This window comes from Lepidochelys olivacea (genome assembly GCF_965140295.1).
Source record: "Lepidochelys olivacea isolate rLepOli2 genome assembly, chromosome: 8".
In the NCBI taxonomy this organism is placed as follows: Eukaryota; Metazoa; Chordata; order Testudines; family Cheloniidae; genus Lepidochelys; species Lepidochelys olivacea.
This window is the reverse complement of record NC_140418.1, coordinates 12,123,409-12,144,224: the sequence shown is the minus strand read 5'-3', so window position 1 is coordinate 12,144,224 and position 20,816 is coordinate 12,123,409. Positions and strand designations below refer to the sequence as shown.

General features: G+C 37.3%; 1 protein-coding gene across 1 annotated transcript in view; it reads left to right on the top strand.

Moving 5' to 3' along the window:
- The window catches only part of PCBD2 (pterin-4 alpha-carbinolamine dehydratase 2), a 34,966-nt gene extending 17,697 nt beyond the window's left edge, over positions 1-17,269 (top strand). Inside the window, exons 3-4 of the mRNA XM_084635723.1 lie at positions 13,609-13,689; positions 15,467-17,269. Coding sequence (XP_084491849.1) covers positions 13,609-13,689; positions 15,467-15,562 — 177 coding nt within the window. The 3' untranslated portion in view covers positions 15,563-17,269. The remainder of the gene's footprint in view (positions 1-13,608; positions 13,690-15,466) is intronic.
- The last annotated feature ends 3,547 nt before the right edge of the window (positions 17,270-20,816 follow it).

Here is a 20,816-nt window from a genome sequence, read left to right as displayed (position 1 = left end):
TACGTTTTGTCTTTTAGATTGCAAGCTCTTTGGGGCATAGACTATTTGTACAATGGAGACCAACCTGTTTGTGGTTGTAGGCACTATTGCAATATTATTGTTAATGCCACAGTATTAAAATTAACAATACTATTATATTAATTGATATTTAAATGAATCATGATGACAGTAAAAATTCAGTACATACCTTTGTGTTTCGCTTTCTTGAGGTAGGAAGAAGTTTTTATGTTTGTAAATTCTATTTCTGAGGTAAACTTAGTTTAACATTTTGTTTTGTAAATGCACAGTATCTATCAGGAGCAGCAGGCCTGACAGCCACAGCTAACAGGTGATATGTAGAAGTTCAAGACTCTTATTCTCCAGGTGCTCTAGAAACAGAAGTTGACATCAATTGTTATTAGTTAAAACTTAACTGTGACTTAGAATATCAAGGAAATATGAGTTCTAGGCTCTTTCCTTCCCTCCATTCTATGGTAAAAAATAAAATACAAATAAAGAAAGAATAGCGTATTTCCAAGGGGAAGAGGTTCTTCTACAATTAACTGTGCATGCGCTGCACACTCTTGGAGCAGTTAGACCTGTGTTAGCTATTCTAAAGAGGACCAGGAAGTTGTCCTCCTGACCTTTGGTCCACTTTGCAGGTGGCTCTTCTACCACTGCTTCTCTTAAAAGATTAGTGTAGATTTATGATCACTTAAGTGAAAATTATTATAGCATTTAATTTTCATCCATTAATCTGCAAATATTGTCTCTGGGGGTTGAATTTGAACTGGCTAAAGATTTTTGTAAATATACTTTTCACTTCTCACAAGTATTCATTTAGGTTGAAAAAGAAAATGGAAGTGTCCCACTGTTGCCTGCTCTACATAATCCATAACTGCTCTTTTAATGCTTGCCCATTGCATTTGAAATAAGGGAAGAAAATGGTTATGCCCACTGTGGAGGCAAGACTTTCCTTCACTCCTGTAAGATACCAAATGCCGGCGTGTTGACTTTGATTTTAACTAAAATTTGGAATTCTCCTAGATTTGTTAACACAGTGGTGGCAAGTACTGTAACAGTACTGTTTCAGTTGGGGAAATCAGTAAGATTTACATTCTTTGTATTCTCAAGAATATCTTCATTCAGGATCACTTTTACTTTTTCAGTTAAGGAACCCTGCTCTCTTGTAACTGTGTAATGTCCTGGGATAGCTATTATGAATGTAGGGGAACTGATAAGATACTAATTTCAGTACAGATGGCAAGTTCTGTCTCCAGTTTGATAGTGTTTAATCTCTTGCATCCCCTTGCTTTTGAAATGGTGAGCATGACCTTATATTAATAACTGTAAACTGCTTTCTACAATAGTGGCTTTCCCCCCCAAAGAGTAAAGAAAAGGCATGTTTTGGAATATTATACTCTGCAATTGTAATTAAAAATGGATTCTGGCTGGTAAAAGGTAAAAAGTAAAATAAAAAAAATTACAATGAACCTATTTAAAAATTAACCATTACTTGCCAAAAGCACATCAGACCTACTTAGCGGACATCCGTTAATCCAGCGGTTAGCTGTTTCAGGCTTTAATGCACACTGTTTTACACGTTAACGGTTTTGAAGTTCCAGGCCAAGGTTGACCTTTCACATCTGCTCCTTTCACAGTAGGAATCTCCACTTACTGCTTCCTGTCAGAATGGATTAGAGTGACAAAGTACAGAGCTTGCGCTGGCTGCAATTTAGTTTTTGATCAGAATTATTTCTTTCACAAACAATCGCATTTTGCTAAAATGTTACATCTGCTCTGAAAAACCACTGGCAGACCCACAGTTGATGAGTGCGATGTGAGTATAATTTTTCATTTGTCTTTCATAAAGCTGTAAACCAGCTCTAAATGTATTTTGGGGACTGCCTCCTCCCCTCCTTCATTTGCCATTTTCTTCCTTTAATTTTTGTTTGACTGAGATTAAAACTTGCTTACGTCTTGAACTAACATGGAGCTGGCTGAATCCTTTGAGGGATTTGTGTGAAATTGTTTTGGTAAAGCACAGGTTGTTCCGTTAGGAGCCAGGGTTCTAATTTTGGGCCCTGTCATGTGAGGTACTGAGTATGCTCAGGTTGTGGGGGTTGTTACTCAGCACCTTTTTTCCCCGCCCCCCCCCGAACGCCCCCCCCGGAATTGTTCGTGGTGGTGCTTCACAAGGAAACATTCTGTCACTGGGATTCTGAGTGGAAAATAGTTAATTTCGTGGACTGGATGATTTAATCTTGATTGGGATGGTAACAGCAATAGCTATGTAAATATGTGTTTTGTATTGTTAGAGGAATCTCTATCACCTGGTAGAAGTGGGCATTTGGAGGCAAAACTTTATTAGCTTTACAATCTTAGGTTGGTTTCAGTTACATACCGATTGTAAAATGTCTAGTCTAATAAAAGTGTACAGATGTTAATCTTTCTTACAAAGGACCATATTTTATCTCGCGTTGGATGCATCTTTTTTTTTTTAATGTTGTTTAAAAAAAAATCCCTTGCATGGCTACAGTCAGTTTTCACCATTCATGGACTGCATCTATTTCAAGCATGTACTGATTTGCAAAAGGGGTGTGTGTGTGTGTGTGGTGGTGGGTTCTACAAAAGGGAAAGAACATTTGTAGGTTAAAAAAAGAAAACCTTGGCATTTCCCCAATATATTGTATTACACATACTATCTGGCACTTAGTCATAAATTTGGAGTATACCAAAAGTTTTTCAAGACAGCTTAAAATACTGACTGTAGGTCATGTAGCCTTATGCAAAATATTGCTGATAAAATTAATCCACTTTTGTTTTTAATAATCTGATTTTAAATTTGTCACTTTTTTTGTTCATTTCTGTATTTCTAGCCCCATTTCACCAGTTGTTCAAATATCAAGAATAGCAAGTGAAATACAATTAAATGTAATTTGTACTGATTACATAACTTTTTGCATAAGGAAAATTGGAAATATTATGTAAGAAATGGTAACTTTCTAAACAAATCCGTGTTTTTTTAAGTCTTCTTTTTCTGCCTTCTCGTATTGTCTAGGAAGATGGTCTTTCTCTCCATACTCTTCTTTGAAAGAATGAATCATCACTAGATTTGAAATAAATACATGAAAAACATTTTATACAAATTATTAAAATATTACAATTGGATAAAAATTATGAGCTTAACAACCCTGACTCAGGAAAAACTCCCAATGGAGTCATTGGGTTACTATACAATCTCCTTTCCTGAAGTTTTATAGAAACTTGCTGAAGGCTTGAGAGAAAACTTGTCTCAGTATGGCTGTATACCATGGCCAGAGTGCTTTCAGCCACACACAGTGGGACCAAATGATCTACCTGATTGGACCTGCAGTTCTCATTTCTCATTTCTGATCAATTTATAATTTCAGACCCTTTTTCTGCTTTAACATATCTGAATTATTGATATTGAGATATGCCTGTGCTGCCCCCCCCAAAAAAAAATCCCTGATGATGATGTGGTTATAGGGCCAACTGCTTCCTCTCTTCATCCATCCTAACAATAGTAATACCTAGCTCTTACATAGCTCAACTGCATGTCTGAATGTGGACTGTCTTTTCATGTTCAGAGTGAAATCTGTGTTCTTTGGGAAGTGAAAGAAATAGTTGGAAAACCAGCAGAATTTTGTTCTTCATTCCTGATTTTTTTTTCTGATGTGACGTAATTAGATAATTAGTGAATTTCCTTTGCATTCCTCTATTTGTTTTGGCCTGGCCTACAGCAGGAGAGTGAATTTGTGTGGGGGGGTGGAGGGTGAGAAAACCTGGATTTGTGCTGGAAATCACTTTAGATAAGCTATTACCAGCAGGACAGTGGGGTGGGAATAGGTATTGTTTCATATTCTCTGTGTATATATAAAGCCTGCTGCAGTTTCCACGATATGCATCTGAGGAAGTGAGCTGTAGCTCACGAAAGCTTATGCTCTAATAAATTGGTTAGTCTCTAAGGTGCCACAAGTCCTCCTTTTCTTTTTGCGAATACAGACTAACACGGCTGCTACTCTGAAACCAAAAATTATGTTGACTTCTGTTGACATAGCTAACTTCATCTGGGTACGTGATGTTTGTACACTGATAGAAAGACCCTTTCTGTCTGTGTAGGCTGTGTCTATAACTACCAGTGTAATATCTATAGTATGGACATACCATTGGGCACCAATTCAGGAAAGCATTCCTATTTAAGAAAGCTCTTATGCATGTGTTGTAAGTCCAACTGAAAATTGAAGTCAGTGGGATTTGAGCACATGCTTAAAGTTAAGTATTTAAAGTTAGGTCTTTTCTTAAACTGGGCTTTTACAAAGTGCTTATATATCCATATGTTTTGGTATAGCAATATATGTTCAAACATTTTTAACATCTGAGTGGCAGAACGTTGTAAAGTATAAAAGATCAAGGTGAGTGAATTGAGGTAATGGAACATTCAGGTATATACATTCAAAAGGTCGGAACAGGGCCCAAAGTGTATTTTATTACTAGTTTGTATAGTATTTTGTTTGAGGGTTTTATTACAGTACATCAAGTTGCTAGACCAAGCATTTATTTTAACAAGTCAAATTATCATTGTCCTTTCAGTTGCACAGCAAAGAGAGTTTATTATTTTAAATAACTGATTGCTTTAACAGGTGTTCAGTTCCTGAGGGCTTTGCTGTATTATTTAATTGTTTTGGTTAGGTGCACATTGCCTGTTTAGTAAACAAAAAAGAAGTCCAGTTCCTTTAAATAGGCATTTCATTTAGTGTAAACCTCTTATTGACTACTTTGTTTTTCATTTTTGAGCATAACACACATTAAACAAATATGCTTGGGAAGAGGAAGGTGGAAGTTAGCTGCCTATTCTGGTTGGTAAGTGAGATTTTAACTCAGACATGGTGGTTCTTGATGATTTTTTTTCTCTACTGAGTAACTGATATAAAATATCAGTAACAAAGAAAAATGCAGCTTGATACAAATTTTCTATGAATCTGGGTAATATTTTAAAATCTGACATGGCTTCGTTTTTGAAGAAATAATATTATAGTTACAAGGTAGCTCTTGCCCTGAGCATTAAATGCAACCTGTAGAAATCCTACCCATTCCAAATGTTTCTGAGTGAAATTATACATAACAAATAATGCCTTTTGGAGTGCTTTGTAAGCTTACATGCTTTTAGCATGCTGAACTTTGTTTCTCATACTGGTAGTATGGAATTTAATTAACAATAAGTCAGTAAAGTATTATTAAGTCACAATCTTTTCCTTCATTTGCCTTTCCCTCCTTTGGACACAGTGCAAAGTGCACAGTGAAATGCAATATACAGTATTACCTAGACACCAAATTTGTGGTACAAAGCTGAAATTAATTTTCAGGAATTTTGTCTCTGGTCACGAGTAAAAACCAGCAAGGGTGAGATTGTAAGGTTTGCCATTACATTTGCCTATTCAGAAAGAATCGTATTAATTAGTATGAGATGGCACAATAAAGGAGATTTTCATTGCTGCAAGCTAGTGCGAGTTAATCGCTCCATGTCAAGCTGTGATTTTGTAACTCCAGTCTTCTCAGTTTAGGAATCGTACTTACTTTGCACTAGTCTTTATGGGCAAAGATAGTTATATATTTGCCTGCGTAAGCAAACTGATACGCTTTATTACAAAGCTTTATTACAAAGTGTATCAGACCACTTAGTTGTCAGGCCAACATGGCTTGTGAAGCAGAGCACTTTCCAATGGAGCATGAAAAGCTTTGAAATTTCTCAGCAACAGCAGAAAGTAGTTTTTGATGCCGATTGTTTGTCTTCAGTCGTTTATAAAAATTTGGTTGTAAAATCTTTTAATTGAATCACAGTGAATAGTGCCTGCACATGATTTCCAGTTGCCTTCTGTCACCTTTGCAGTGTAAAATGGGAAGAGGGAAAGATGATCTCCAAATAACATTGTGGTGGTTTTGGGAGGCTAAGGGTGAGAAAAAGGGTGATAGACCTGATACCCTGCTTCCCTTTAAGAGACTATCTGTAACATCAGTTACAAGAAAAAAATATTTATTCATAGGGCCAAATTCAGCAGTGATGCAAATCGGAGGGTAAGTTGTTCAGAAAAGCCGAATGTGTGGCTTGCAATAAGTAGTGCAAATTGCACATATTTGAATTTCAGGGAGTGTGCAAAAATGAGTGTAACATACACCCCGAGGAAATAGCAGGAAAGGAGTGTAAGAAGCAAAACAACTAAGAGAGGGGCTTAAGGGAGAGAGTTTATTTTATCTGCACCCTTCTTTTAATGCTTTTTCTTCGACAATCCCCTTTGCCTCCTTGGCAAAAAATGGTACCCATTTGCACACCAACTGAATGCCAAATAGAGGCAAATTACAGTTGCACCTGTTTTCTGACAAACGTATACCACAGTTTAAAGCACTGCTGAACTTGGAACATAATATCTTTGACTCCGATTTATTTTGTAGAATTGTATCTTTCCTAACATCAAAAATATGTAGCTTCTAACACTGCACCTGGACCACATTGTACAGAATGAACCTAATCTTTTCTTCGCTGTGATTTTTTTTTCTTTCTTTTTTTTTTTCCCTGAGAACAGAATTCTTGGAATTGCCTTCGGTCTCCTACAGTTCTTGACATTATACTGGTACCTGTGTGTGAAAAGTTCCCAGTGTAAGAAAGGCCATGCCTCCTAGCTGCAGTTCTGTTTCACGCATTTTTTCTTCATGTTTTTAAAATGAGTAAATCATATGACAATAAACAGAAATGCCCTCAGTGAAGAGAGAAGGGGAAACTGTTGTTTATCTGGTCAGGTGGTTTAGATTAGCAGTGATGCTGGTCTGTATTATGTTACTTTAAATCATAGTGTCCCAACAGGATATAAATTATGAAGATTGTTACAGTATGTTTCATCCAATGTAAGATCAACAAATTGGAATAATTTTTTTATAGGAAAATCTCAGTGCTTTGGCAGGGTTATTGTTGAAGAATTTAATTTAACTTCAGATTTGCTCACATTATTTCTTAATATATAAAACACTATTTGCATGATGTATGAAGTATAAACATTTGTAGAATCAAAGGCAAGAATGCCTTTTCCAAGATTACACAGAGTGGCAAACTACTTAGAATAGATCAGTGTTTGTGCTTTTGCTGTCAAAATGTTTGATATAGAGCTGGCTAGCTAGTTTCTCCACCGACATAATTGTAAACAAGTGTTGTAAGCCAGAGACAGCCTCCTTTGTGGAAAAAAGTGTAAAGTTTTTCAGATATTTTGAAAGCTTTAACATATAACTTGAGTATAGAATTTACAGCTCTAATATTGATATATAATTTTATTTTAGGGAGCAAAGCAAACAGGCTTCAGTTTTGTATAAATGGGGTGTGATGGTCAATGATGGAAAACTTCAGCAGGCAGTCCTCATTTGATTTCTAATATGATATTCTAAATTAGGAAGAGTATAGACCTGTAATTGAAGTTAATATTGTGTTGATATTTCTTACAAAGTCCATATTTCTTTAGGTGTTCCAATAAAAATTCCATGTCCATGCATGCCTACATGTCATTAGCACTGTACCCCTACTGTTTCCCTCCATTAGTATTTTTCATAGTTAAGGGCACAATCCTCTAAAGTGCTGAGCAGCACCTGTGAGACGAGAAGAATTTAGGGTGCTCAATATATGGCTTTCACAAAACCTAAATGATCAGGTAGTGTTGGCAGTAGAAAATCATAAATTCACCTTGTTTGCTAGGAAGAGCCGATGTTCTGGCCCAGTGGTCTATGCATTAGGCACCTCTGGTATGTATTAGTATAACTCCCTGGGCCTGAACCTGAAAGCAATGCAGAGGCTCCAGCTTGTGGTAGCTTGCCTCCAGGATGGGCTAGTTGCTGTGCATCCCTCACCCCTGCACTATGGTCCTTCCACTGGCTCCAGTCTGTTTCTGTTGCCAGTTCAAAGACAGTCCTGATTGTCAAATAGGTCAGGATATCAGCAACTGCTTCTCTATCGAGGATGCCTCAAGGCAGTTGCACTTTTCTGGAGCATTGCAGCCCACATAGTGCAGGAGAAGGTGTTTGAGAGATGGAGATGAAGTTCTCTTGGTCAAGGAAGTTCAGTTGTGGAACTTGTTCCCAGAAGGAGTCAGACTATGCCAGAGTGTGATTATATTTAGGGCATGCTTTAGCTACCTCCTTTTCTGAGAGAGCTTTCCCACCATTCTTGCAATGGTATTAAAAACATTTTTTGTATGATGATTAATATAAAACCCATACAGAGACAAGGAAAGGCAGTTCTATGAAGATAGCTGCTTAGTGCCTCGTGCTCTAATTTACCTAGATATTATGGTGATGGACACAATAATCTTAAGATGGATAAATAGATAAAGATTTGATAACAAACACCTCACCAAATGTCTCTTCTTTCCCTTTTTTAACATTGGTTGAATTTTTAGGTTTTTAAAAACTGAATTAACTTTTTTTAAAAATACTATAACCATGTAACAAGATGTCTCTGTTGTAACAAGGAAAAATCTTCCCTAAATGTAGTCAGTAGAATTTTTTAAAACTCAGATTTCACTTGGAGCACAACAGAAAATGTAATGAAACTAACTAAAACAAAACCAAGTGACTGACTATAAACAAAGGTATTGTACAGCATACCTTTAATTTAGCTCAACATTAAGCAACTTCTTTTCTCTGCCTGCTGACCCATAAATGAAAGCTAGTTACAGGAATTAGTGAAGTAGGTTGCATGCATGGAAGTTTTACAATTTGGAGCTGAGGCCTAATGATGTGTAATTGTCTTTATTGTTATGTAACACAGGAAGTTAAACTGCATGAAGAACAAAGAGGACAAATGCAAAATAGAGTATTCAGTGATAATATGTAATGGTATGAAGTGAAAGCAAACATGCTAAGCACTGTATATTCTAAAGTATAAATGCATTATTATGACTTATTATCCATTACGTACGTGTATTCCATTAATAAAGGATACAAAATGTTTTTGTTATTAAATAGTAATGCTGCAAAGACAGGTAGCCCTTACACCACATAGGGTCAAGGTTAATACTGCCCCCAGCATTCTAATGACAGATTGGAAATAAAAACCTTAATGTATTTGTGATTAGCATATGTTTCCCTTGGGTGAAAGATTTAGGAGGTCCAGGGACCCTTCAGTTCATAACCTTTGCATTTAAAAACAAATAAATAAAATGCTTGTTAAATTGCTAGATCTCAGAGCTATTTTTCTTGAGGAGCTCCATCTTTTGAGTAAAGAATTGTCTGAATGCTGTGTTCCGGTGATACATTATGGTACTCTGTCACTGGGAACTCACCAGGCGGTGATATATTAGCACAACACATCAGCCCGCATGGCTTTGATGTATTAATCATCAGGATAATGTTGGCAAGCATTGTGTAAAAGCTGTATGTTTAAAAAGTGTTAAGATTAATTGAGTCCTTACTTAAAACATGTGAAAAGAAGAAGAATAGCAGAGGGACTCTGCAAGCCTCCCAAAGCTGTTAAATACTCTATAGTGCAAAGAGGTAGATGGAATTTCATCTTTCCATTCACTCCTGATAGCAAAGCATATAGCAGAGTTTTTACCTTTCTCAGGAAAAGCAAGTTGCATTAAGCCATATTTTGTGATAGCATGTTCTGTCATTTTAAAAGTACAGTTGGGCCGTCCCAGGGCACAGCTTGAGCAAGTACCAGCTGAGCTTGCTTAAAACACTTTCTCAATATGATTTCTTCTTTCAGGAGTGATTTAGTAAGGAAATATTTTCCCAAAACAGGCTTGTCAAAGCTGGGAGCATCTAGAAAATGAATCTGTCTTAGAAATTGCAGCTGAGCTACTGCTGCAACATCAGTAGTTTTTTAGTTATTCCTTTCATGACTCGTAGAGGATAGAAATGGAAAAGACCTGTTGGATCATTCAGTCCATCTCCTTGCCAGAGCAGGACTGTTCCATTCAGTAAAATTTCTAGTGTTGTTTCCACTCAAAGCGTTGCTTCCAATATTTCCCTGGGAAAAAATTTTCACAGGTTAAGAAATATGTAGAAATCTATATTTCTAAACTTTATTTTAGTAAAAAATTATCTAAATATAAACTAAAATTACACAGTAAAAATCTATATAAGGTATTCCTGTGGCTCCTATTACTGTAGTACCAGAGTACCTTGCAATTTTTAATGTATTTATCTTCAAAACACCCCTTGTGAGGTAGGGAAGTACTATTTTATCTCCATCTTATGGATGGAGAACCAAGGCATAGAAAGACTGTTGATCTCATCTGGTATGGTATTTCCTTCACTGGAAATTGCTGCTTTTAAAACTTGATGCATAGATTTTAGAAGATGCTGCTGAGGTTCTGTGTTGCGGATGATATATATATATTTATTTTCAAATTAAGATCTTAAAATGATGTCATCAGTGGTTATAACTGCCACAAACAATCTGCTAAGGTCAAGGCCATGTAGGGACTTGTCAGTATAAATAAAACAGTTATCCACCTAGCAACAAGAAATGTTTTGGTTGTCTGGTAAAGTGTACCCACCAATGCCAAGTGACAATACTGTCATGTGACTCATGCTTGACAATGATCTTGCACTGCAGACTGCTTAATAATTTTCATTATTTTTAATTAAAGTTGAAGAAGTACAGACTCCAGCTCAAAATAAGGTTGGTTATGTTGCCGGAATAAGGTAATTACTTTAATTGATCACAAGATAGTTTCCTTGATCACCAATTAGACCAAATTACCGATCATGTTTCAAGACGTGAAGAAATGTCCAAACTGATTGTGTAATAGTGTTTTCATATCTAATCAAACCTAAATATCTTTTCCTCCAGAGCCAATTGTATTTTGTAAAAGGAAGGTTATGGGCCTACAAACATAAAGGTGATCCATAAACAATAGAGTTCTAATTTATGTAATTAGAAAAGGATGTATTTAGGGGCTTAATGGAGATTGCACTGGTGAAATTACTCAGCAGAGCTGCTGCTCATTTTCTTAGTGGGAGATATGTGCTCTTTTGTGCATAATTAAAATAGGCTATAATCAAAATAGAAGAAGTAGTTTATTTTAGTAACATGAAGCAGAGAAGATTGCTTTGGGTAAAGCAGGGTTATATGTGTATGTATGTACATACTCCTAAGTATATATAATTGCACACACACGACATATGTATAAAATCATGGTTATGGGATCCTTTTAGCTCTGAAACATCCAAAACCCTCTGCTGTGATAGTTATGTCCTACTAGAACGCTCTTACTACCTGTTCCCAGGATTGAGCTCATAGGAAAGGACAACAGGACATTCTCCATGGAGGGCCCAGTGCTTAGGAATTCATTCCCTCTTGTAGTTGATGAAAACCTGAGTTTGGCTACCTTCAGGATAAAGTGCAACTTTAAGATGACTTTCCATTTTTAGCGGTGGTGGTGGTTGGGGACATCAAGGTCTGCTAACTAGTGATTTCTGGTCAAGTCAGTGATGGTAGGGGGCAGGGCACAGGGAATGGTCTGGTAAAGTTTAATGGTCATGATATTTGGTCACCGATGAATTAGTTCTTTAATGTTTTTTCCATTTGAACCTAGAGTGAGCGGTGATGGTTATGCAATAAAATAAAAATATCCATGGAAAAATTATATGTATGTACACGTGTGCACACACCAACCTGTGTGTGTGTATCTGTACATAGATATAGATACTGGTAGTGCATAAATGGATTTGGTCAGATTTTTCATGAATTTCCTCCAGTTTTCCCTGCGCTGCCTGATGATATAAAGGCAATGTAGTTTCAGATGCCTTTCTGACTGCAGCAGTGGCTTTTAAACTACCCTTTGGGGGCAATTCTATATATAATTTGGTATGGTCTTGTAAATAAAGATGTTAAGACAATGGGTATTTTAAAAAATAAAATGTAAATCTTAGAATTTTTAATGAAGCTGTGTATTCCAATTTATCCCTGATGTCTAGTGCTGAGTTTACTGCTTTATGCTTTGAAGCATCTTGTTGCGATGCTTGAAATTTTTGAAACGTAATTGTTCACTCCAAGTAAAATTAAACCAAACTAGAGCTTCAAGGGAAGTTAGTGTTCCCAATTTTTTTGAATGTTCTTGGGTCAAAGAAAAAAGCTTTTTAATTGCTGACAGTTTGGTGGTTTCCAAATGACAAACCTCATTGGAATAATTTGCTCTGATTGTAACGTTTGCATTCATCTGACTGGCAAAGTGACTTACAAAGTCATACTTCATCCAGGCACTGATTCTTTTTCTTAAAAGGTTTGTAATTTGTGAGAGAAAAAAAGACTGAAACTATTATCAACCATTATGTTATTTATTGACCATATGTTTGTTTGAAATGGCCATTGCTTGATGGACCATATACAGGCTAGTCTATAAATTAGTGCTAAAAATGACCTAAACAGGTAGGTCTATGTCAGGATACTAACTTATGGCAAGTATTTTAATATGAACCAGACTACATACGTGGATAGGGGCTTTTTGCTTCGCAGTTTTAATTTAGGCCCTGATTCCCCTGGATGGACTCCTACAACTGTGCTGAGATCTGGGCAGACATAGGGGCCTATCTACGTGGGTCCTATCATAGAGTGAGTCCTTGATTTGCATCGAGATTTTTTTTTTTTTTTTTATAATGCAGAGATTTTCTGCAAATATTTTTGGCAAGGGTCTCCCACAACTTTTACTCTTTGAACCTGTGATTAAATCCTGTATTGCAGGGGAGTGTGCAGAGAAGAGAGTGGGGGACTGGAAAGTCTGTATCCTCTCATTTAAACCAAAACATTTTCTCATAAAGAAGAGAAGAGACCTCACATGGCCAACCTCCCTCCACTCCATTCCCGTCCAAAACAAAACAAAAATGCTTACATTCAGAGAGAGTCACTGGAAATTAACTCTGTTCCTGAAAAATACACTGTGTATATTGATAGTAGCAGAGTGTTTAAGTTGTGTAATTTCAAATGGCTGGTGGAGGAAAGGTAGGGTGAAGATCTAGGGGCATAGAGGTATCTGACTTGGGTGAATATTTAAAAATATCTGATACCTGTTGCACACCATAGGCAAAATAATTGTTCTTCATCAGTATCTTTGGACAAGTCATTTTGGACAGAATGATCGACCAGTATCCAAAGAGGGAGAGAATTCTATCAGCAACAGGAAAATGACCACAAACCCTTTAGGTTGGTAGTAAATTTTTAACAAGGGATTCCCAGCAGCCTAGAGGGAACCATGACTTGAAGCAGTATCCCACTGAGCAGAGGGGGCTGTAACCCATTGCAGGAAGAAGCCAGCTAATCAGAAAGTCATGAACTCTAGGAGTTCATCCCTGGAGCATGTGCTGCAGAATGCTGCTTTAGTAAGGGAATGGTGAAGATAGAATAGGGAGCAATCCAGGGAAGGTGGAATGCTGCAAAAGGTGATGTACTCAGAGTACTCAAAGGGATAGGGTACAAAAAATTATCTTTAGGTCCCAGAACACAAGGGTCATCTCTGTCATTACACATCACTGGGCTTTTGGAATATATCCTTGTAGATCCATAGCACTAACCTTAACACACGTTCCTAACAGATGTAATATTTCTCTGTATTCTTTTTATCTTAGGCTTTTGGATTTATGACACGAGTTGCTCTGCAAGCAGAAAAGATGAATCATCATCCCGAATGGTTTAATGTGTACAACAAGGTAATACATTGAATAACTTTTTAGGTACCTATACGAACAGTTTACTAGACCAGATCAGCATACAGAACATCCATTTCTGTCACTCCTTTTCACATGAGGAAGCTTCTATACATCAAAAGAGGCAGTGACTTTACCTATCTCCTTTGTGGATTTTAAAAGAATATTTGCAAAGAAGATCCAGTTCTCCTTATGGGCAGAATAAATTAGCATTTTGTCCTTTTTGTGTGTGTGTGTTTTATCTTGGACTAGGCTTCCTGTTTCTTCCTGTTGTCATCGTGGTAATGTGCTTACCATTTGACACACTGTGAAAGTGTTTAAACCTCAAATTGTTCCTACCTTTTAAACTTGTATATTAAATAGTAAAGAGATTCTCTAACCACTGATTAGACAGCCAGAACTACATAGTTCTTCTCTTAGATTTCTCACCACAGGCTGTGTGGCTTGGACAGATCACGTAGCCTCTTTGGCCAAGATTTCCTAAAATCGAAGTCTAAAGTTAGGCCCCTAAATCCATGTTTAGGCCATCTAAATAAATGCTCTGATTTTTTCAAAGCTACTGAACACTCATCAGCTCCTTTTGATGCCTGTGAAAGTTAGTGGGAGTTCAGAATTTTGCAAGATCAAGCCATTTGTTCCCGTGCCGAAAGCTAACTTAGACTCACATTTTGAATATCTTGACTCCTGTGTCTCAGTGTAGCTGCCTGTAAAGTCAGTTATAAAACTTAATTCATAGTGGTTTCATAAGAGCAAATATAAGTCAGGTGCATTGAGACCCTCAGATAAAAGGCACTGTTGCAAGAGCCAAATTATTACTATCATTTTATTTTCTAGTAGTTCTCATTTTGTTCTATTAACTATTTTTTCTTTAGTCACTGGTAAATGTATACCATGCCTGTCTAAAACAAAATCAGGGATAAGCAGAATGATGATGCATACACATAAAGCACTGTTTTTTTCTGACTGGCACAAAGTGCCATGTGTATTTTTTTTAAAGAGGGATTAATTGGCACTGAAATGGTCTAATTCTTTTTTAAACAATAAGGCAAAATTAAATACATTCTAACGATCTCATTAAGATCCATTAATGGGTCAAGAGACCCATTAAGTGATGTTGGACAAAGTGCTTGTATCACACTCTGGAAGATGGTCTTGACTTCCCAGGGTGCTTAGATTTTCTTTTTTGCAAATCGCTGCTAAACAGGAACAGCTAACGATGGAGCACATGACTTTACATCTGGGTAAGTCTAAACAAACTCATGCAGGCAGCCTGTATCATAGCGACATGTACACCAGTCTGTTTATTTTTTCCTTTCAAAACTAATGTGCAAAGAGCTCACCAGTTTCTTCACCTTTAAGATACTGATTTTTATGCTCCAGTCACTTAATTTGGTGTTTGCAAGTTGGTCAATGATCTGAATTCTTCATGAAACCGATATGTGGAATTTAACTTTAAAGAATGAGGAATTTAATCGGATGCCGCCTTTTGGATGGAACCCAAGAACATGAAGCCTAAATTACTTTTTTACTCTGTGAAGTGCCTCTTTGGTTAGTCTCTAGATTCTGCTGAGCCTGCTGACCTTGCAGCTGACTCATATGAGGTCTTACAATTCGGAAAAATAGTAAGATTCTAACTCTTAGTCTGCAGGCAGGATTTTTTTTAGAACCAGTTCATTAAAGATCACCCTCCCCACACAAAATTTCAAATTGAATTCTGATCAATCTTCATTGAAAGCTTGGAATGTAAATTGTAATCTGCTTCCTTTCTTTTTGCCTACAGGTTCAGATAACTCTTATTTCCCATGATTGTGGAGGACTGACCAAAAGAGATGTGAAGCTGGCTCAGTTTATTGACAAGGCTGCTGCTTCTGTGTAATAACTGAATGTTGAAAATAGCATTGCCTTCACACTGGTTTATAGTTGAACTTTATCATTCATTCAGTGAAGGGTTCTACATCCTAAATTGCTGCTGCCCCTTGTATTGTAAAATGATTTGTAATAAGACTAGTTTAGCAGCAGCATTTAAGAAAAACAAAACTCATCCACCTTAGTCTGAGAAAACTGCCAAATGCTTATACTTATCGTTCCTGCTCACGCATACAATACATCAGACAAAGCAACAAAGGTAATTTTGAACAATCCTTCCTTAGACATTAAAATAGAATTTTCACATTAAAAACCCAAACCAGAAATGTGATTCACCATTATTTCACAATGGATAAAAGCCAGAATGACTGCTGGAATCCTTCCAGAGTGATAAGGATTCTCCAAGCCCATAGCCTAGTAACCCTGCAGGGAGTAATAGGACTGGGGTACTGCCAAGTGGGCATGCCTTGTTCTTGATCCCAGTCAGCAGGACATTTGGTAGCTTTCTTTTTCTCTATACTTTTATATGCAGACACCAATAGCGGTGAGGTGCTTTTCAGACCTGTCACCTTCCCAATAGCAGGATATTGAGGGATTGATCCTGCAAGCTGCTGAGTACCCTGGCCTTTGTCCGTCAAAGCACTTAAGGACATATTGAACTTTAAGTGCATGAATAGTCCTACTGAAGTTACTGGAAATACTCATGTACGTAGGTGAAGTGCTTCAATATTTTGATGGATTTGGGCCAGAGAACTCAGTATTGAGTTCTTATTTTGCAATAGCATTCTCATGTTTTATTAAAGCTCATCTGTAGGAAAGGGGAGTGTGGACTAAGCCAGGTTTCCGTCATACCAATAAGTGCTGCCAGCAGTAAAGGAAGCAACGTTAGCAGGGTTCTCTTGATAAGGTGGGCAGGGCTAATCTAAAGTTATGGTGACCCATTTCTTATAGTTAAAATAATTTGTTTGTAAATCTTGTTCTAAGAGCTACAGATCCTACCAGCTAGGTTTAAAATCCATTTCTCACAACATCCCAAGGTTATAAAGTCTATGGCCTTTATTCTTACTCAGACAAAATTCCCACTGGGAACTCCCAGTGAGAGTTCTGCTCATGTAAGTATGTCAAGAACAGGCCCCTCTCTGCAGTACTAAGTGTACTCAACATGCACAATCAAGCTTTTCTAATAATTATGTTGCTGCTTAACTACCGGGTTGATTGGCACCTTATAAATGCCTAGATACATAGATAGAATGACACCAGAGGCACAATTACTAACTACTAAGAAACTAGATCTGTATTGATTCATGTCATTGCCAAACTTTTTGTACATATTAGATTTAAGCTCTCCCAATACTTTCTGGCTGCAGTGCAGTAGCTGCCATCCAAATATTCCCATCAATAAATTTGTAAAATATGAAGCACAAAATAATTAACATATGCCGTAACATGTACTTATAGACAACAATTGTTGATTGGTAAGATTTTTGAACCAAGAAGTTTTTTAACTTAGCATCCATAGGCTACCAAGTTAAAAGTAAAGAGAACAGTCTAGGTTTTATCCTCTCAAATGCCCATCCCTTAAAATCTGTTTGTATTTGTATGAAACTAAGGATTTCTTTGACATGATTTTAAAGTGATCACTGCAGCAGGGAATTACTTGAAAAAATAACTGGTGTCTTGTGTTACCCACGGATAAATAAATCTGGTCCTGAAGGTTTGACAATGCCTCTTTAATAAGTTCTGAAAACTTTTTTTGTTTTTTTGGAAATGAGATATTATGGGAAAGCTTTGGATAAGAACAATAAAATCTAATTCCTCCTCTATAATTTTGTTCCTGTATAATTATTATATACATGCACATATGTGACAAAGCTGTTTGGCATTAGCATAACTTATATCTAGTTACTGGGAGGTCTTGGGTTTAAAATATTAATATTTATTTACATTCTCTTAGAAAAAAATCCACACAAATTCATTTAGTGCTCAGAGCAGTATTCCCTAGTGATGCCAGGCTGTACAGTGTTGTTATTTTTTAGGTCTGCTGCTGGATAGAGACTGAGCGAAATAAATAGTCAGAAAAGGTGAGCAGCGCATTGGAAATACTCTTACTTTTGGGATAACATTTGTTTAGTTTCTTCCTCCTGCTCCTCTCCTGGTTATTGCAAAGAGCTGTGAGGTACCCTCCCTGAGTATTGCTGTATAAACTTTGTTATCTTGTAATGAAAATAGTAGTGAAAAACTGCTCATGTCTGTTCAAAGACTGTTGACTTCAGAGACAGAATGTAAGGGAAAAATCCTGGCTCCTTTGAAATCCATGGGAGCTTTGCCATTGGCTTCAGTGTGGCCAGGATTTCACCTTAGCCTCGGAGACAATTTCCTTTCCTCCAGTTCCTCTTCAATTTTTTTTTGCTAAACTGCTATTGGCTGCTTCTCTTTCTTGTACTCCATGATAGCTGCAGCTCCTCAGCACAAAAAGCAATGATGTTCTCCTGGGCTTTGGTTTGCTTTGCAGACACCAGATCCTTCTTTCATTACCAAAGTCCAGTTTTTAGGTTTTGACAGAATTCTTAGCATTTTTGAATTGCATCCAAACTGTGTTGATCCTTCATCACACCTCCCTCCCCTCGTCCCCCAATCCTTAGCCTTTGTAATAAACTAGCTGCTTTCTGTGAAGCAAGTGGCAATGGAATCTTGGCTCTCTACTAACTATGCTGAAAAACCTCTGGCTTCCCTTTTTGTATCTGGGAAAGATTAAGGAAGCATAAATCAGCCATCTAGTTCGAGTTTGCAGTTTGTGCATTTATCTGTCTCCCTCAAAATACGTTCCCGTATATGAGTATATACGCTCTTATACGTTGAGAGAATGTATAGAGATATTGAGAAGTTGGGAGAATAATCGCTTCACTCAATATTGACCCCTCGGTTGGAGCTTAGCGACTGTAACAGTGTATAGCAACTCTAACCAAGGAAGTGAACGGTGCCATGTCCAGTTGAAACCATATGGGAAATTTATATAGGAAGAATTTAATTACAGATATTGCATTTTAGTCAGGACATATGGGCTAATGCTCCTCTTGTGAAAAGTGCCAGTGGGTCTTGGATGACCAAAAATGGCCAGAACTTGAGTTTTCAGTCTTGTCTGAAAAACAGAACCTCTATAGTCATAATGCTCTATTACATCAGGCTGGTACAGTAGGTCAAAATGCCCTATTGAATCACAAATACCACTTCTGCAGTGCCCTAATATTTTTCTAGTAACATTCACTTTCTAGTACTGACCGGTGCCTGCTCTGCTTAGCCTTCAGAATCACAGCCCACTGCAGCATGGTGCCCCTTTCTCTTATACTGGCAATGTTTCCCTGCTCATTGCAACCACTAGGTCAGCAACCACTAGGTTATATTTCATTGGAATGTTTTTGTTTCCAGGTTGATTGTGGTGCTGATGAGTGTTTGGATAATCTGTCATTAAAGAACTGTTTCCTTGAAGGTGACTTCCCTGCATCTGGATTAATCTAGACCTGTTCCCAGTTGTCAGTGGGATCTCCAGTTTCACAGGGCAGTCTGAAACAAGTTCAGTAAATTCCCCAAAAAGCAGGAATCCTCAGTGGGACTGTTCAGCAATCCATGCAAACCCCACATTGAATACTGGGTCTTGGTGAGGTAATTAAAGTAGTGATTATAATCACTAGCAGGAGTGCTGGCTTCTGCTATCACAGTGCTATCCTGATGCTATCCTGTACAGTGCTAATATCACCAGGGCCACCAAATGTTCCCCATTCCCACTCGCTTGTGTGTTTGCTTCCACTTTGAGCAGTCATATGATTATACTCAAAGAGAACTGACAGAGATAAGGACATTCTCTTCATCACAGAATATGTATGAAAAGAAAAGTAACCTTTTCCTAAAAAGTTCCTGTGGAATGCCAGAGGCAAAATAGAAAAAAAAATTAAAGAAAGCCTTACAAATGTAAGTAGATGTAAGTGAAAGGATGCAATCATTGGACTTTGCCAGATGAATCAGGAAGATTGGAAGTAAACCCATTCACCGTTGAAACATGTCCATCTGTCTATTAAAAACCAAACTTTTTATAATCCTTCTTATTACTCAATTGTAATGATGGAAAGACTTTGGGGTGGTTGCTAAAGAGAAAGGTGGCTTTTTCTTTTGGTATTTCTTTTAATTATATTTCAGTTTTTGCAGGAATAGCACAGAAGTCTGATAGGCTAATAACAGAATATCCATACCCATTCCCAAGAGCAGACTCCTCCAATTCTGAATTGGGAGAATAAAAGTCTTTTAATTAAACATTGTTGTATTATCATTTCATTCTCCAAACTTGATCTCTGAAACATTTTCTGTTGTGCTGTGATGCCCAGATCTCTATATCTGTTCTGGAGATAGAGATCAGAAGTGGAGGATTAGACAGTATTCAGAATATCTTCAGAGTATAGATTCAGAGGTTTTAAGGCCGGAAGGGACCACTATGATCAACTAGTTTGACCTCCTGTATTACACAGGCAGAGGAATTTTCCTCAAGTGCTTCTTCTATCAAGCCCATAACTTCTGGTGGAGCTAGACTATATCTCTTAGAAAGTCCACTCAGTCTTGATTTTGAGAACTTTCAAGTGGCAGAATCCATTACATCCATAGATAAATGGTTGCAGTGCTTATTAACCCTCACTGTAATGTGCACCTTATTTCTAGTCTGCATTTGTTTAGCTTCAGCTTCTAGCCATTGGAACTTGTTATCCCTTTGCCTGCTAAATTTAAAGCCCTCTGTTGTGTGAAGTGGGGTTCAATGTGGCCAGGGAAGTGAGTAATGGTAGAAGACATCACTCATACCACTACCTTCTGTGCTGCAGAAATTTGAGATTAGTGTCCCTCTCCTTGCCCTTCTGCCTTATTTTTTAGAAAATATAATTAGACTGAGAGCAGGGGAAAGAGATGGCCCTCTTAAAACTTAAGCATATAAAAATGAGTTATAATTTCCCAACATACTTCTAATGCTTTCAGATTGAGGCTGCTTCTTTTCTTTGAGATAAAGCAATGAAAAATTGAGGAAACGGAGCCATTTGATTGGTGGAATGCTCTTGGGCACCATTCGATTATATTGGTCCTCATTCAGCAAGGTGCTCAAGCACGGGTCTAATTTTAAACTTCAGTTGAATTACTCCTGCTGCAAGTTAGGTCTGCTTTTAACAGTCTTGCTGAATTGCGGCCTTCAGCATATACAAAGAAATCTTTATTTACTATTTGCCTCATTC